This window comes from Lepidochelys olivacea (genome assembly GCF_965140295.1).
Source record: "Lepidochelys olivacea isolate rLepOli2 genome assembly, chromosome: 18".
Taxonomy (NCBI): domain Eukaryota; kingdom Metazoa; phylum Chordata; order Testudines; family Cheloniidae; genus Lepidochelys; species Lepidochelys olivacea.
This window is the reverse complement of record NC_140428.1, coordinates 22,632,995-22,649,478: the sequence shown is the minus strand read 5'-3', so window position 1 is coordinate 22,649,478 and position 16,484 is coordinate 22,632,995. Positions and strand designations below refer to the sequence as shown.

Below are 16,484 nucleotides of genomic sequence, written 5' to 3'. Positions count from 1 at the left end.
AGGGACTACAGACCCAAACCCCTGGGTCTTAGAACAATGGAAAAATCAGTCAGGTTCTAAAAAAGAAGGATTTTATTTAAAGAGAAAAAGGTAAAAGAACCACCTCTGTAAACTTGGGCTGGTAGTTAACCTTACAGAGTAGCAGAAAATTCAAAGAGCACAGAGGAACCCCTCTCTAGCCTTAGTTTCAAAGTTACAACAAAACTGGGATAAACCTCCCTCTAGCAAAGGGAAAATTCACAAGTTGAGAAAACAAAGATAAACTAATACCCTTTGCCTGGCTGTTACTTACAAGTTTGAAATATGAGAGACTTGTTTAGAAAGATTTGGAGAACATGGATTGATGTCCGGTGCCTCTTAGTCCCAAGAACAGACAGTCCTCTCTGCTACCATAGGATGGTGCAGTCTAACGAAGGGATGGCATTTCATAACTCTACAGACATTTTCCTGCCTGTCTATAGGTAACTGTGCATCAGACCTTTACGTGGTTTTTGGTGCTGACTGGAGCTGGCTGAATTATTCAGAGTGAACAATTTCCCCGTTAACTCTCCAGAAAGCACAGTGTCCATGGACAGTAGATCACAACCTTGACTCATTTTTTTGCCAGTTGGAATTTTCTGGCAGGGCTTTTGTATGAATGTGTTTTGCCCTTGGGGTTGCTCAGGAACTCTTCTCTGAGAATAGCTGTGTGAATTCGCTGTCTGAATGGCACAGGACTTTCTCGGACTGGGTGGCTCTAACTCTTTACCAGCTGTCCTGCTGCCGCCCAAAATAAATCTCGTTTCTTAATCAGCCAAATCTCGGTTATGAGCCCTAAATTCACTTTCGTATGAAGAGAACTTGTCCTCCATGAATGATTGTGGAAAGCATGGGCTGGGCGTGTGCAAACAGAGTCAAACACGGCTAAATTGAAAGGACATTCAGAACCCACCGAAATGTTCACTGATGCTTTTTCCTTTTATTCACTCAACAGTGGTAAAGGGCAGTTCAATGAGAAACCGGGGGGTACTTCTCTTATGGAACCATGACATTCTGCTTACAGCCTAACGTGGTTGAAGATTCGCCATGTTCTAGAGGGAATTTGTTTGTTTGTTTGTTTCTTTCTTTTCATGGTTTGCTTCTTTCCAAGACCACAGTGAGCTGAAGAGCAAAGTGCAGCTCCGAGCCAGAGACAACGTCCGTGTGCTGATCTGCATCGAATCCCTCTGTCATCGATACACGTGAGTCACTGCAATGCGGTTGTTAACCTGTCACAAACTGCCCCTTTCTCAGCTACTTTTGGCAAATGCCATGGATACCCTCTGTGAATGCGGGACAAATCAAAAACCTACTGGACCAAACATCTCAAAAGGCCCAGGGTGTTGATCCTTTCAAATTCAATAAACAGAATGGCTATTACCCCTGGATCTCCTAACAAATAAAGCACTCATCCCTCCTCTATGCTGTCAGGGTTCAAGGCTATGATGAGCTATGGCAATGTTGTCTAGTGCCTGGGGGAGGGGACACCAAATCGGGACTGGAGTCTTTGTGGGCTAGTTAATGAATTTGAATGCATGGACTCTATGAGCAATGGGGCCAGGATTTTGAAGTCGATGGGAGTTTTGCCATGGTAATGAGGCCAGGGTTTCCATATTGCTGCTGTGTGAGATGAGACAAAGGAAACTGACCTTCTTCTTAGCCCTATGGCTTTTGGCCTCTCTTCAGGGCTGGGGTGAATCCATCCATGTGGCAGTTTTAACTGAAGCTGCCTGACTTATTACCTGATCTGCTCGTTAGACAATAGAGGCCTTTGATTTTCATCACTGCCCATGTGAGACCTTTACAAGCCCTCAAGAAATTCACGAAAAGGCATTTCAGACTTAGATGAAAAACAGCGAGAGAGAGTTTCCTTGAATTGGCCCTAATAAAAGCAGTGAGAGGAAATTTCACGGGGAACTTCGGCCCAAGTAAACTTGGCAGGTGGACAATGTAATATATTTTGTACTTGCCCACAAGGAGCATCAGCCTTGCTGCCCTACCAGATGAGATCATAGATATAACATGTTGCCTCCGTTACTGCATGGCACTCTCTCTTGGGATGGCTGAGGGGTGTGTTATTAAAGCCGTGGGATACTGCTCACCAACCTCTCCCTCGGTCAGAAAGGCAGCATTCCAGCAGCAACCTGGGGCTGCAGAACTCGGCTATGCAAAACGAGATCACTGTTAATTTTATAATGCCATGGTTGCCCTTCTATGAAAGCTCTGAATCCAAGGTCACCTAGCAATTCATGAGTATCTCTAGGCTGCACTTTATAGTTACTCAGAACATCTCAGCAAGGCTAGAACTCAGGTCCCCCTGTTCCAAATATTGAGTCCCCTACCACCTGAGTAAGCAGAGAACCTCTGTTAGTGGCATAAGGGCTGATACACAGGTAAGCAGTACGAACACCATCCAGGAGAGGAGCTTCCCCCTTCAGCTTTAAAAACATGATTTTCTACCACTTGAGCCACTAGCTGGCAGCACTAGTAGACTCTTTTCTTCTTCTGTGGACTAGTCACTAAAGAAGGACAAAGATCCATGATCTTCTAGTGTGGGTTATATAAGCACCTACGCATAAACATGCCCCAGTCAGAACATTCATGGGTGGTGTTTGTTGTGGCAGAGAGAGTTGGTTTTTGTTTCCTCAGAACTGAGAGTGAATTGCTGGGCTGGTGCCTTTTCCCATTGATCCCCAGCTTTGCTAGCTACAGGAAGGCTTTTTGCCATTCCATAATTGCTGAAAAAATGTATGCTCCACCCTATGAGAGATCCTGACCAAAAAAACCTTCAAACAAACTTTTTTCCTATTGGATTGAGGTGCCCGGCACCAATCCGAAGCTTGTGATCTTGAGCCGAGAAAAAGTGACTTTGATCTTTAAGACTAATCGCTTAGGGTGAAATTCATCCCTGTGCAGGTCAGCACAAGGGCTATGCCCCACTTAAATCCTATTTTGAGGACTGATCCTCTGCAGAGGGGTACATTTCATATGAATTAGGGATGCTCTAGTTCAACCAGAAGCCATGCCCTTGATGTAGGAATCACTGGGTGAGGTTGTCTGGCCTGTGTTACACAGGATGTCAGACTAGATGATCAACATGTTTCCTTCTGGCCTTAAAATCGATGAATCCTGGGTGATTAGCTGACATGAAAGCATGTTTCCTCTTTCCCTACCATGCACACGGAGAGGTCCATTCATCTTCATCTGTATCCTTGGGCATGGGACACTCCAGGAGGCAGGATAATGGATCTATGGACTAATTATCTGACTGGTTTAGAAATCCTTGTGAACTAGACTTCACCAGGGATGAATTTTGTGCCCAAAGAACCCCCTGGGAAATAGGATCTGTCTTCGAACAGAAACTTGGTCAGCTTTGTGTACATTTTCCCATGAGCTCTTACTGCTTGTCAACGGATGGTGCTAACCATTGTGTGTACCTGAGTAAATATTCGGTGTGTCCTAGACAAAATGGGCTAGAATTGAATTTGGCCGAGAGTGCTGAGCCAAGTGTCAGAAAGATACTGTGTTTCCAGGAGGCAGAAATGAGATTATGGGTCTGAAATACAGGCACTGCTGTGGCTTTTACAAGTTTTATTAGCTGTAAATGGAGTTCCTTCCCTGCCCTGCCTTCAGACAACCCACACCCACAAACTGCTTCCTAAATGTAATAACATAAGTGCCCTGCTAAACCCTGGGGATGTACAAGTTGTCATTATGGTAACCGACCCAACCCACGGGCCTATCAATCTTTCCGAGGAAAGCCTCCCACAGACGCATCCCTCAGACTTCACTGCACATGTGCAGAGTGGTGCTAGCATGTTAATTTGGGGTCAGGGAGACTATGGTTTTATTATTTCACCTGCAGCCCATCTGGATAGAGCTTAGCATCTCAATGATGCTGTCCTTCAAAATGCTAGACCGATCAGGAGGGTGGGTGGGTGTAGAACAGAAGGTGATAGTTCCTGATGCTAAATGTGCCAGGACCTCTATAAAAGCATGTCCCCCACCCCCAGGCACCCATGGTCACTGGGATAAAGACACGGAGAGACCCCGCCTTGCAAACTGAACCCCATAACTCAGGGTGAGCATTGAGTTTTGATATGGTGCCAATGATTGTTAAATTCAGTGGCCCCCTTAGTATATGCCAGGCCAGGGAGGACTTTCAAGAGATGTCATACTGTTCCTCAGCGACCGAAATAAAAACCCATACCATAAAAAGACTCTGGGGTAGAATGTTCTAATATGCCTCAGTGATTTAGGAGTCCACGTCCCATTTTCAAAAGTGACTTTGGAGCCCACGTCTCTCAGAAAGTCAATGGACTCCTGAGGGCCTACGTCGCTAGTACGCCGACATCGCCCCTAGTGAAGAGCATCAGAAAAACAATTACTAGAATCTGGGGTGGGAGGGAAGTGCACGTACACTGTTCTCTTTGCAGGATCAGGGCCAACGTGTGCGTACAGACACAGGCTCCGTTCTCACCAGCTAAACGAGTCGCCAAGGCCCTTACAACCATTATCTCTGAAAAGGCAGGCTTCTCCCTAGGGAGCTCGGACAAACATACAAACAGGCCTGGCATTTTGCCTGGCAGAGGGCAGTGCTTCTCCCCGAGGGCAGCCAGTCCCTTTCAGGGTTCGCTCTGGTCGCTTTTCACCGTCGGAGGATTCCTGTTTAGAACTTTCCAGGGTTGCTAGACCCGCCCCAGCCCGCCTGCACTATTTGCCCCAATTGTAGCAAGACTTGGGCAATTAGAGCACTGAAAATGTGTCAATAAAACAACGTTACGGGTGTGACTTAAAGCCACTAACGCCGTTAAGCGTGTTGCCGAGCTGGAACCTCCACTTTCCCTGCCCTGTGCCTGGGATGGTTGTAAATGGATTCGACCTCGCCTCAACTTTATTAGAGAATTAAATTGAAATGAAGCCTCGTACCATAAATACCAGGTGTCGGTCCTGTGTTTCATTGGGCTGTGGAAAAGACTCGGGTTGGTGCCCAAGTACCCATTAGTAACCCAGGTAACGATGAGTGCAGAACGCCTGCTGACCTGCTGGAAAGGCGAGGATCTTGCTAACCAGGGCAGCGTTGTTTTGCGGTCTGCTGTAGAGTGGTCCTTGGTGATTTCAGGGCTCAGAAAAGTGAGGAGCTGATGGGGCCTAAATGAGGGATGAGGGGAAATGTTTCCCCCAAATGTTTTACTGGCCCACTCTGGGCAGCTGCAGGACTCAGAGCCTCCCACTTCTGGACCCACTCCCCACACTTTTTTGTATGTGGTTGCGTGACCTGAACCAGCTAGAATCAGGCATCTGAGCAAGCTTCCTTCATAAGTGCTCAGTGCATCTCTCTCCCAGCCTGCAGCTTAGCCTTAGGGTGACCAGATGTCCCGATTTTATAGAGACAGTCCTGATTTTTGGGTCTTTTTCTTATATAGGCTCCTATTACCTCCCACCCCCGTCCCGATTTTTCACATTTGCTGTCTGGTCACCCTCCCTGGCCTCTCCTTGCTGTCTTATCATCCTCTCCCTACTAATTATATTTTGGGTGCAGGACTCATTCCCTTAGCCCTGAGACTCTTATGGGCAGAGACTACCTGTCACACTGTCTCTCGCATACTTTTATTAGGTGGGAAAATGTTCCTGATGGAAGAACCCGAATGGTGGCCAAGGTATTTTTCAATGGAGCCCTCAGCCAGTGGGTATCAGTGGTATCATCTGAAACTCTCAGCCTATTGGTGTTGCTCTCTGAGGGCAAAAGGCTATTTTTACTTCCACTATGATGCTGGGGTGCCAGTTGTTCCCATGATTTGCTTTCTTAATAGTGTGGCAGAAGATGGATCTGAGGACTTTATCCAACGCCCCATTATCATGGTATCTGAGCCTCACAATTCTTCGTGCCTTTACCCTCACAGTGGTACCTTGGTAAGGTATGGAAATAGGACTATCCCCATCTTTTCATCTCCAGCACAGTGGCTTGCTCTGGGTCGCGCAGGGCATCTGTGGTGGAGCAGGAAATTGAACCCACGTCTTCTGAGTCCCACATCAGCACCCTGACCGCTGGACCATCCTGCGTCTCTTGGAACAGCTGAGTTCCCTTTCCAGTTTTAGTTCCAGTTCTTAGTGCACATGGGGCTGTCCTGGATTTCCCCAGTCATGTTTTCAGTGGTTTTTAAACTAGAGTGACCAGACAGCAAGTGTGGAAAATTGGAACAGGGGGTGCGGGGTATTAGGCGCCTATATAAGACAAAGCCCCAAATCTTGGGACTGCCAAATCTCGGGACTGTCCCTATAAAATTGGGACCTCTGGTCACCCTATTTTGAACTGAGCTCTCCTTACTCAATGTCCTTTTTGGATTTATTGGGCCCAGGAGACCATTATCCTTGTTTATTTAAAAGGCTTGATAGTTTCAGAGCCAAAGGCACTTGGGCCTGATTGTCACTTAATGCCTTTTAGAGAGGGGAAGACAGATAACCCATTTGTAAAAATTAAAAAGGGTGGGGAGCTCTCCTCCCTTATCAGGTTCTCCACACTCCTGACTGCTTTGATGAAGGCACTTGTCTTGAGAGAAAACAAAGTGCTTTTCATCAGGGAGGCTCACTCACCTCCCTCAAGGACCTTGTCTGTCTGTCTCTCCACACTACAGCATCAGCCATGCGAGGAGCAATCAAGTATTGAAAAATGGCTGTCAACAGCAGATCTCTTTTGACACGGCTGTCGCGAGCAAGGCTGGTGCAAGGCTACCTTGTTTTCGTGGATTTTCTTCTGAGAGCTTAGCCAAAACATGCCACAGACTAATCCTTCCCCCAACTAGGAAATTAGGCCAGATGTCATCGAGAGCACTGCAACCTTCTAGGATATGGCACAGCTGTCTTCAACTGTAATTTATGGCCACAAGCCCTGGTCCTGCAAAGGGGAGCCACGCAAGGCAAGCAGACCCATCCACACACGCAGTCCCACTGAGGCTGGTGGGATGCCATGCTTAGCGTAAGGGTCCTTTTTATAGGACTGGAGCCATAACATGGTGAGGGCCTTTGGCTCTAAGTAGCAGCTGCCATGACCCCTGCCTTGTTCTTGCTTAGTCAGAACTGATCGAAGGCTTAATCACCACTCCGTAGATTAGATTAAGATCCTGTAGGGCCATGTCCACTAGGAGGCAGAGCTGTGTTTCCACTGGGTGTCTACCATGGCCCTCTTCGAATGGTGTTGAAAACGGTTGTCCCATCAGGGTCGTTCTACAGCAAAGCCTGGCAAACGCCAGGTTCTAGCAGAGGCTGTTCTCGCTCTCTGACAATGGGTGAGGACCCGACTGTCCCTTGGAGTGGTGAGAGAATGGGAGGAGGGGTAGGGGAGCTTTTCTGTCATTATGGGACCTGTTCGGATGAGCATTCTGCTGGCACTGGGTGAACTGCAATCGAAGCCAGCCTGTGGAATTTGCTAGGGATGCCTGCTTATGCAGTCATTTGTTTTAGGGAGCTGAAAGAGCCTCGGGGCTTCCAGCTGAGACTGGGCGAGAGAGGGAGGGTGAGAGAGATTAATGAAGGAAAGTTCCGGCCCAGGTTTGGCATTTGGTAGGATATGACACACAGAAGTAACTCCCTAGTCGGCTCTTGGTGCCAAGCGGTTTGTGCTCTCTGGGGCAAATAGTCCCCTACGCAAGTTATCTCCATGTCTGAGGGCTGGAAACGCCACGTGTAGGCACTCGCTGTGTTTCTTCACCACCTCGCTGTGGAAAGGAGCGGGGTGGGGTTGGCCTCACGGGGGAAGAGGCTGGAGGTGCTACCCACTGAACAGGGAAGATCTGGGAGGATCCAGCCAGGTGGAGGCCATGTGTCTCTGTCCTGCTTCCTACCTCCATGATATGCTGTTGGGATGGAGCTGTGCTCCTGTGGGTTATCCCCGTAACCTCCCCTCAGGGAGTGTTTTAGAGCATGCAGGGTGACATGGAGGGACAATGCTGGCTAGGTGATACAGAGCTTTCCAAACAGGCTCTGACTTATTGGCACTCAGAGGATGGTCTGGCCCTTGGAAATGATTTTCTGTCCATTACGATTGGGCCTGTTAAAAACACCAGGCCAACACACCCGTCCCATCCAAAGAGCAGGCTCCCACTACAGAGCACTCTTTTCCATGAACATACTTTTCTTTGTGACCATCATGCCTACAAAGCAATTAATAAACAAGGAGCAATAAAAGGATGCCATAGAACCTGCCTACAAAGCAATTAATAAACAAGGAGCAATAAAAGGATGCCATAGAACCTCCCACCCATAGTGCTTGGCAAACTTGACAAGCTGATTGGAAGCAGAGTCACTCCACTCATCACTGAAATGCAGCTGGTTCTTGGGTGGAAGGAGGCAGCAGTTTAGGAGCAAACAGCAACACTGCATGATGGTTCAAGAGAGAGGAACAATAGCGTTTCCAGTGGAAACCACAGGGGGTGTTTTCAGATTTCATCTGAAGGATGGCACTTGCAGCTCACCCCCTTCTCATTAAGGTAACCAACAAACAAACAAATGCCAAAACAAAGCTCACCTCCCTTCTTACCTTAATGTTACCCCCCTTCTCTGCTTCTCTAACACTACTTTAATGTTACCTCGGTTTCCCGATACTGTCTGGGGCTTCAGGAGAGTATGTTCTATCACCTTAAAAGTGTCTCCATTCTTCCTAAAGAGGCTTTCTTTCCTGGAAACACTCCCTGCATTCAGGGGATTGGCCGCTTCTTAACCTTACATGTGTTCCATCACCCAACTTTGTGTGTAGTCGATAAATATAAAGGATCATTCAGACCACAGTGACCAGTTAGTCTAAATATGAGCACGTCACTGGTCCTTTACGAACTTTGGAGTTGTGCATTATCCTCTATTTCAGGGCACGCTTCATGGACTCTTCTTCCTCTCTTCTTCTTGGTCCACAATTCATGTCATTCCTTTTTTGATGTGTTTTTTTTTTCTTCACTAAAATTCTAAATTCCTGCTTAGTCAAAGGAATCCTTTTATATCAATGTCTCCATGTTTTAAAGCATTTTTCACTTCCTTATCTGCCACTTCTTTACCAGGTATCCCTACAAATGCTCGAATCCTTGGTAGTAATATGTTCACCCGGTTCACATGGTTTCGATGTCCAAACATCCTAACTATGTTGTCAAAAACAATATTTCATTTATTAGATCACGCCTGCTTTCTGAGGTACCCTGGGAATGGCCAGAGTTCCTGGTGACGAATCTGAAAAGATAACATCGGTGGTAGGCCGGATATCCCTTATCTAGTTCAGTGCTAACATTAGTCCCACCAATTCAGCTATCATAACGGCTACAAAATTAGATCTTCTTTTAGGTTTCTTAACTCCATTCTCAGGGATGCAAAAGGCTGTTTCCACTCAATGTATTTTTTTCAATTTAGGATTCGCCTGTGTGTGTGTGTACATACGGCAATGGTGACTTCATTTGCCATATATAAATGGATACACTTTACCTGCGCTGTTGTCCACAAATATCGAGGTGTATTGCCCAGCCTGTATGTTCAAAACAAAAGGGGGGAAAGGAATCGGATACGGCTATCCAGTGTGTAAGGGAAAGCGAAAAGCAGCAAAGGCTGTTGTTAGGCTGGACTCGGGACACCAGGACGGGGTGGTTTCAGGGAGCTGCTCAAATAAGCTTTTGTAGGTTCAAACCCACTTCATCTGATGAAGTGGGGTTTAGCCCACCAAAGCTTATGCCCAAATAAATTTGTTAGTCTCTAAGGTGCCACAAGGACTCCTCGTTGTCACCCCAGGGTTTCTTGCAGCTCCTTCTGAGGCACCTGGACTAGATGGACTACTGGTTTGATCCAACATAGCAATGCCTACGCCAACACTGGTTCCCCGCCCCGGACCCCGGGAGTGTGGAAGCTCTTTGAGAAGGGGAGGACTGTGACTTAAGCTGGATGTCTGTGTTTCTGCGAGGATGTTTAGCTGATGTGACCAACTGGCTGAGTTAATGTGCGTATTCTGTTCTTCTTTGGCTGCTGTTTAGATCTTTGGAAGTTATTGCTGGTCTGGAAAGTAACAGCAAGATCTTCACTGTTTATGTGCATGGGTTGCTACAGCTACAGGTAAGAGGGCTTGGAAGATAACGATGATACAGTCCGCACTCATTCAGTACGCAGTGTAGTTGTAGTTGTTTTGGTCCCAGGATATTAGAGGGACGAGGCGGGGGAGGTGATATCTTTTCCAAGGCCAACTTCTGTTGGTGAGAGAGACACGCTTTCGAGCTTATATGGAGCTTATTTCACTCACACACACACACACACGTGCATGCACACACATGCACACTTTTCTGTCTCACGGAGTATGGTGGGATCACAGAGACCCAAAGCCGCAAAGGTATTTAGGCTCCTAGCTTCCTTTGTGGAGTTGGGCAAGAGTGCTTTATAGCATAGGCGCTGACTTCGTCTCTACCCAGGGGGTGCTCGACCCCCACCCCCGCCCCAGACCCGTCCCCACTCCACCTCTTCCTCCAAGCCCCTGGCTCTTCCCGCTCTGCCACAGGCCCAGCCCCCTCCATCCCTTCCCCCAGGCCTCCACCCCCACCTCGCCTCTTCCCACGCAGTTATTCCTCTTCCCCTGAGCGTGCCCCATCCCCGCTCGTCCCCCTCCCTCCCAGCGCCTCCTGCACGCCGCGGAACAGAGAGCGGGAGGAGTTGATCAGCGGGGCCAGTGGCAGGTGAGAGGCACTGGTGGGGGGGGGCTTGGCTGATGGCCTGGAGCACCCACGGAGTCAATGCCTTTGCTTTATAGGCATTATTGAATTAAGATTCTCCACTCAACTCCCTTCCCCTCCCTTTCACCCCCAATGTAGTAGGGAAGTGTTATTAACTTCATTTTAGGATTAAGGTCCCATGAAATTAAATGGTCACCCAGGGAGTCTGTGTCAGGGCTAGAAACAGAAACCTGATCTCCTGGGTCCAAGTTCCCAACTTTAACCATACAATTAATCTTCCTCCTACAAAACTGTGATATTAATTATAGTAAATACATAAACTCTTCATCCAGCCATTTCACAGGGCTTTACCAAAGTGGTTAAGTATCATCATCCCGATTTCATAGAAGGGAAACTGAGGCACAGAGCGCCACGTGTCCCAGGTCACCCAGCAAGACAGTGGCAGAGTAAGGAATAGTCATCTGATTGGCGCTTGGCTGCTCTAACCGCTGGACCGCACTGCTTCCACAGTCTAACCATGTCAAGCCCAGAAACGTGTACAAATAGAACTGAATAGTAACAAGCTAGAAACACAATGCTGCAATGAAAATATTTGACCAGCTCCCTGAAACCACCCCGTTCTGGTGTCCTGAGTCCAGCCTAACAATAGCCTTTGTTGCTTTTCGCTTTCCCTTACACACTGGATAGCTGTATCCGATTCCTTTCCCCCCTTTTGTTTTGAACATACAGGCTGGGCAATACACCTCGATATTTGTGGACAACAGTGCAGGAGCCCCCATCACCATTCAGAATGGATCGGATTTCATGGGCATGTTTATGGGCGTCTAACCTGGATTCCCACCACAGGTTGGGTGGGGAAGGACATGACTCAAGGAGCCTTGCAACATACATCTGACTGAAGAACCCTTTAATCTGACCCGAGAGGACTGCTGCCTGTTACCCATTGGCATCTATTTTTAATACAGTGAAGTAAAGAGCCTTTCCTTCTGCAGACACTCAACTTGCTTTTCAAAGGTTGCTGCTTTTAAATGTCTACATCAGTTCTGCCTACAAATATATTTTAAATAATAATAATAATAATTAAAAAAAGAACTGTATATTATTTAAATTGTCTGTGCTTCACCAAAAGTGCACAGCGCAATATACCAAGGTCTGGAAGGGTTACATTGTAACTATCTGTATAATACGATAGCGCTTGTATCCGGCGAGTCTTGGGGATCAATGGGTTTGGTTTGAGTTTCTTTGCAAAGTATCTAACAAAGCAAATATATATATATATATATATAGACGGATTCTGTGTATTTGGGAGGAAGAAGATAGGGATTTTCCAGCAAACTCTGCAGATGTCACGCTCTGGACAAGTCGAAAGCCCCACTTTCCGTCCTGGATGACTGATACACAGCGTGCTGACTGCTTTATCTAACATCAAGCCCGAGTGTTGCCCAGTGTAATTCTGGGGGCCCAAGGATGAAGTGACATTGTTACTTTATTTCCAAGGAGTTCCTTAATCTCTTGACAAAGCTGAACGTTTCATATTGGCCGCGTGATTACTTTTTTATGTTAGGGTAAGACAAACAAGCAAGGGCAACAGTTCTGGCCAACTCTCTGCTTCCCTGATATTCTTATGTTTTAATAAGATATATATGTATTTTTAGTCACATCCATATATGCAGCATCCCCTGGGCCCCACATATTAAGTTGTAAACATGTCAGGAGCACAGTTGCTGGTTGCCAACAGACCTGGAAAAGGCTGGGGACTGGAGGCCCCAGACTGGCAGTGTGAAAGTTGTCTTTTTGTATGGTGCTAATTTGGTGATGAAAATATCTGAGCAACAACAAGGAGTGCAACTCCCCTCCCTATAGAAGGCACCATTGAAATCCCACCTATTCCCTACTTTTAGGTATTAAGTGCTTCAAAGGCCTTGTAAATGTCACCTGGAAGGCACCGAATGAGAAGGTCACAGGATCAGGGCTTGTCCAGACCCCAGTTTGCAAAGGTAGGTGCATAATAGGTCCTGCCCCTCCCAAATTCCATGGTTGCCTGGCGCTAAGGTGTGAAATCCTGATGCAGGTGAAGTCAATGGGAGTTTTGACTTCAATGGGGCCAGGATTTCACCCATGATCTGGAGACTCAGATAACCTCTGAGGTACATAAAACCTCACTGGATGCACCTGGGTGTTGATTCCAGAGTCAGTAGATGGGATTTGGATGTTTTGTTAATGCAAACTCTATAGAAAAATGGCCCTGACAGATAACTCTAAAGAGATCCTGGCAAGGTAAAGAATGGGATCGATGTGCCTTTTAACATTGATCTAAACTGATGATAAAATAAATGAGAGATTCCAAATACCTACTTTGGGGGTCTTGTACTTGTTTAATCTACCACCCTCCTCACCAAGCAATGAACGCAAAGAATCCATGGATACCATTTTTGTGATACCCACAGAAACGCTGTCCACTCCTCCCTCTGCTGGCTCTATGGGAGGAGATAATCAATGAGCCTCCATGCTCTAGTGAGGCTGCAACACGCAGCTGATCGATTTAAGGCACTGGGGAAAAAGTTGCGGTAGAACAGAAATTGATTCTTTTGTATCAGCTACTTTCTAAACCCAGGGAGAAAAATATCCAGCACAGAGGCAGGGGGGAGAATATTATTTTCAGTTTGCTAGGTGTCTATTAAAAAGCAATAAAGAATTGGAAAACCTGGTCTGAGGGCATCCCTTTAAACACAGGCCATATTCATCCCTTTAGTCAGCAGAGTTCCCTGGGGAGGAATCTGTCCCAGGCTGGCTACAGACGTATGAGACTATCTCTGTGACAGATACCAGCTGCCAAGGTGTGTTGTACGCTGTTATCCTCTCAATGCACAGTAGTTTGCTGGTCCCTGAGATCAGGCAACTGGTGGCAGCCCAGGCCTTGGTGGAAATGAATCAGTCCAGCGGTGAGGACAGACTATTCACACTGCGTGATTACAGAGTACAGGTAGCCCAGGGAAGTAGCCTGTAAGCCAGCGTCTATCCCTAAACCACATTTTATAGTGTGTGAATACTTGTACTCAACAGGGTTTTTTCACATATCTTGCTGCAGTGTACTCACTGAGTGTTGTGCCATTCAAAGTGGTGTTATACATATGAATCGTGAACAGTCTTCCTGATCTTGGCAAATTGGAGTTGAAATATTTATTTTGTCGTAGAACTAAAATGCTTGTTTGACTTGGCTTTTTTGTTTTGTTTTATTGACTTGGTGGTTCCCCCCCAGTATTTGCCCTTGGTTGGATTTTACCTACCTGCAGTGCCCAGAAGGGAACAAGCCCCCCGTGTTATTTATTTGTATTACGACAGTACCTAAAGGACCTAGCTGAGTTCTGGGCCCATTATAGTGGGCGCTGTACAAACACATAGCAAGAGACAGTCCCTGTCCCCCAGGAGCTTACAATCTAAATATACAAAGGGTTGAAAGCGTGAAGGGAGAGGAAAGTGACTTGTCATGCAGTAAAGCCAGAAATAGAACCATGGTCTTCTGTCTCCCAGGCTGATGTACCATCCATTAGACCAATGTTTCTCAACCTCTTTGGTCCTAGGGACCGGCTTGCTGCCTTCCTAAACTGTGTCAGGCAGATCTCCAGGACCAGAGCCGATCCACGGACCGGCCGTTGAGAAACGCTGCACTAGACCACAGTGCCTCTCCAACAAGTAAATAATTTGTGGTATGAATTTAGCGCTGGTGGAATGGCTCCCATTGGCAGCCCTAGGGGGATTAAAGTTCTCTCCAGGAGCCTGATCCCTAAGGCCGCTGAAGTCAATGGGAACCTTTCTCTTGACTTCAGTGGGCTTTGGATCAGGTCCTTTATCCACAGCACAAACCAGGGTGGAATAGCCCCCCCACGCATTGCCCTGATGTCACTGGAAGGCTGCTACTCTGTGCCTCAGGGGCCTTGGCCACCCATCTGATTAGACACGTTAGAGAGAAATAGTCTGTCCAGTGGTCAGAACAGGGGAGAGGCTGCGAGGCGTGTTGGTGGCAAAGAGCCAATACACAAGGGGTCTAGCAGTGAGCTGGGAACATACCAGGCTCTGGAATAAGAGCCACTTAAGTGAAAACAGAAGACTCCAAAGCAGGACGTGGCGGGGGGGTGAATGCATCGAACGGCCTGAGCGCCCTTTGGATGCTGTGCAGATTGATGGTGTGAGAAGCAAAGGCTCAGGGCTTCTCTGTCTGTTGCCATAAAATGTATAGCCAAGGAGAAATGCGAGGGCTTGGGAGAACCTGAGTTCAGTGCGAAGGAGACGTTGTTTATAACAAAACCCGAGCACCTGAGCTTGTGGTTTAATGGCCAAGAGTGTAAATCCCACCCGAACAGCCCCCAAGGGAAGTGGAGTTGTGGCAGGACAGAAGGAAAAACTGAAACAGGCACAAAGGAAAGGGCTTTGTTTTTCTCCTCAGACCTGCGGAGATGTCAACGTTTGCAGGCTGTCCCTTGTGTGCAGGACCCACAGGAGAGGCTTGAACCAGGGGGTTGAGTGGAAGTGGGATTTATCAAGGCAAAGGCAAGTGACGGAACAGAGAACAGGAAGGGGGCTGCTGGGTCGTCAAGACCTCCTATGGCAGGCAGCCCCATGATCTCATCCCATTCAGACACTTTGACAGCCAGTTGAATGGTGGAGCAAAGCTGTGCTAGGCATAAAATCATAGACACTAACCTCCTCTTCACCAGTGAATGATACCACTTACTGCTCTTTGTATCAGGGTAGCACCCAGAGACCCCAACCCAGATCGGGGCCCCATTGTATTGGGTGCTGCACAGCCGTGTAGACAGACCGGAAGAGCTCATGGTTTCTGCATTTAACATGAAGGGCCCCAACCCATACCGTGTGCCATGCTGTGTTACCAGTGTTTGGGGTCATTACTGAAGGTTACTCTAATCCATGTAGGGGTGTGTGGGGTAGGAGGTTGTTATAAGCAGACAACTGGGCAAAAACTTGTCTTTTCAGCTAAAGCCATTATGCCCAGCTCTGAACATCCCAGATCCTGTCATTAGAGAGCCCCTGAAACTTGCCATATGAATAAGGTTTTGTCCTAGTGTCTGTGGGTAACATTTCCCCACTCTGCATTTCACTAGTACTGTATGCTATGGGACGAGAGGCCCTCTATAAAATATGATGAATAATTATTTAAGCTCCCTGGTCTGGTCTGTTTCTTGTACCCCTTCCTTTTTGTGTAGCTTTGCTCTATATTCTGTATGTTTTACATTCAAGCTGTGCAGATTGAAAGAGAGGTGCTTGCTGCATGACCATCCCAGCTAGGAGGTGTTAGCAGAATGGGGAAGGCTAGGAACCATTCACTGTATTTTTTTTTTTTAAACCTGTGAAAAGTCTTGGGTTGAGTTCTGGACAAAATTTCAGGGAAGCGGCAGGGGATGTTTTTGCTTTACCTGCATGGGTTTACCTTTCCCTAGTAGCGAGGCGTCCTGAGGGTGTACTGTCTCTTGAGACAGGCACGGTCTCAATCCCAGCTCTGACACTGGCTCACCCTATGGCCTTGGTCAAGTCACTGGAATGGCCTGTGCCTCAGTTTACCCATCTGTAAAATGGGGCAGGGTGGGGGGATTACTTGCTTGCTTCACAGAGTGGCTTGAGAGAATGAATCAGTCAATGCTTTTAAAATGTTTTCAAGAGTAAACGCTCTATCTAGCTATCTATTCTACCCAGCACCAATCACGATAGTATCTAGGCACCAGACACTAGTCTAAGAAAAGTTCCATGAAGGACTCCCCTATC

At 47.2% G+C, this 16,484-nt stretch overlaps 1 protein-coding gene across 4 annotated transcripts in view; it reads left to right on the top strand.

Annotated features, from left to right (window-relative positions):
• C1QTNF12 (C1q and TNF related 12) overlaps positions 1-11,770 on the top strand; it is a 38,481-nt gene extending 26,711 nt beyond the window's left edge. For 3 of the 4 annotated variants that reach the window (XM_084651965.1, XM_084651964.1, XM_084651963.1), the window contains 3 exons: positions 1,130-1,220; positions 10,020-10,098; positions 11,436-11,769. In XM_084651965.1, the coding sequence (XP_084508091.1) occupies positions 1,130-1,220; positions 10,020-10,098; positions 11,436-11,534 (269 nt within the window). In that variant the 3' untranslated portion in view covers positions 11,535-11,769. Of the gene's footprint in view, positions 1-1,129; positions 1,221-10,019; positions 10,099-11,435 lie in introns of all 4 variants that reach the window. The other variant, XM_084651966.1, reaches the window with a different exon arrangement.
• Positions 11,771-16,484: the final 4,714 nt, after the last annotated feature.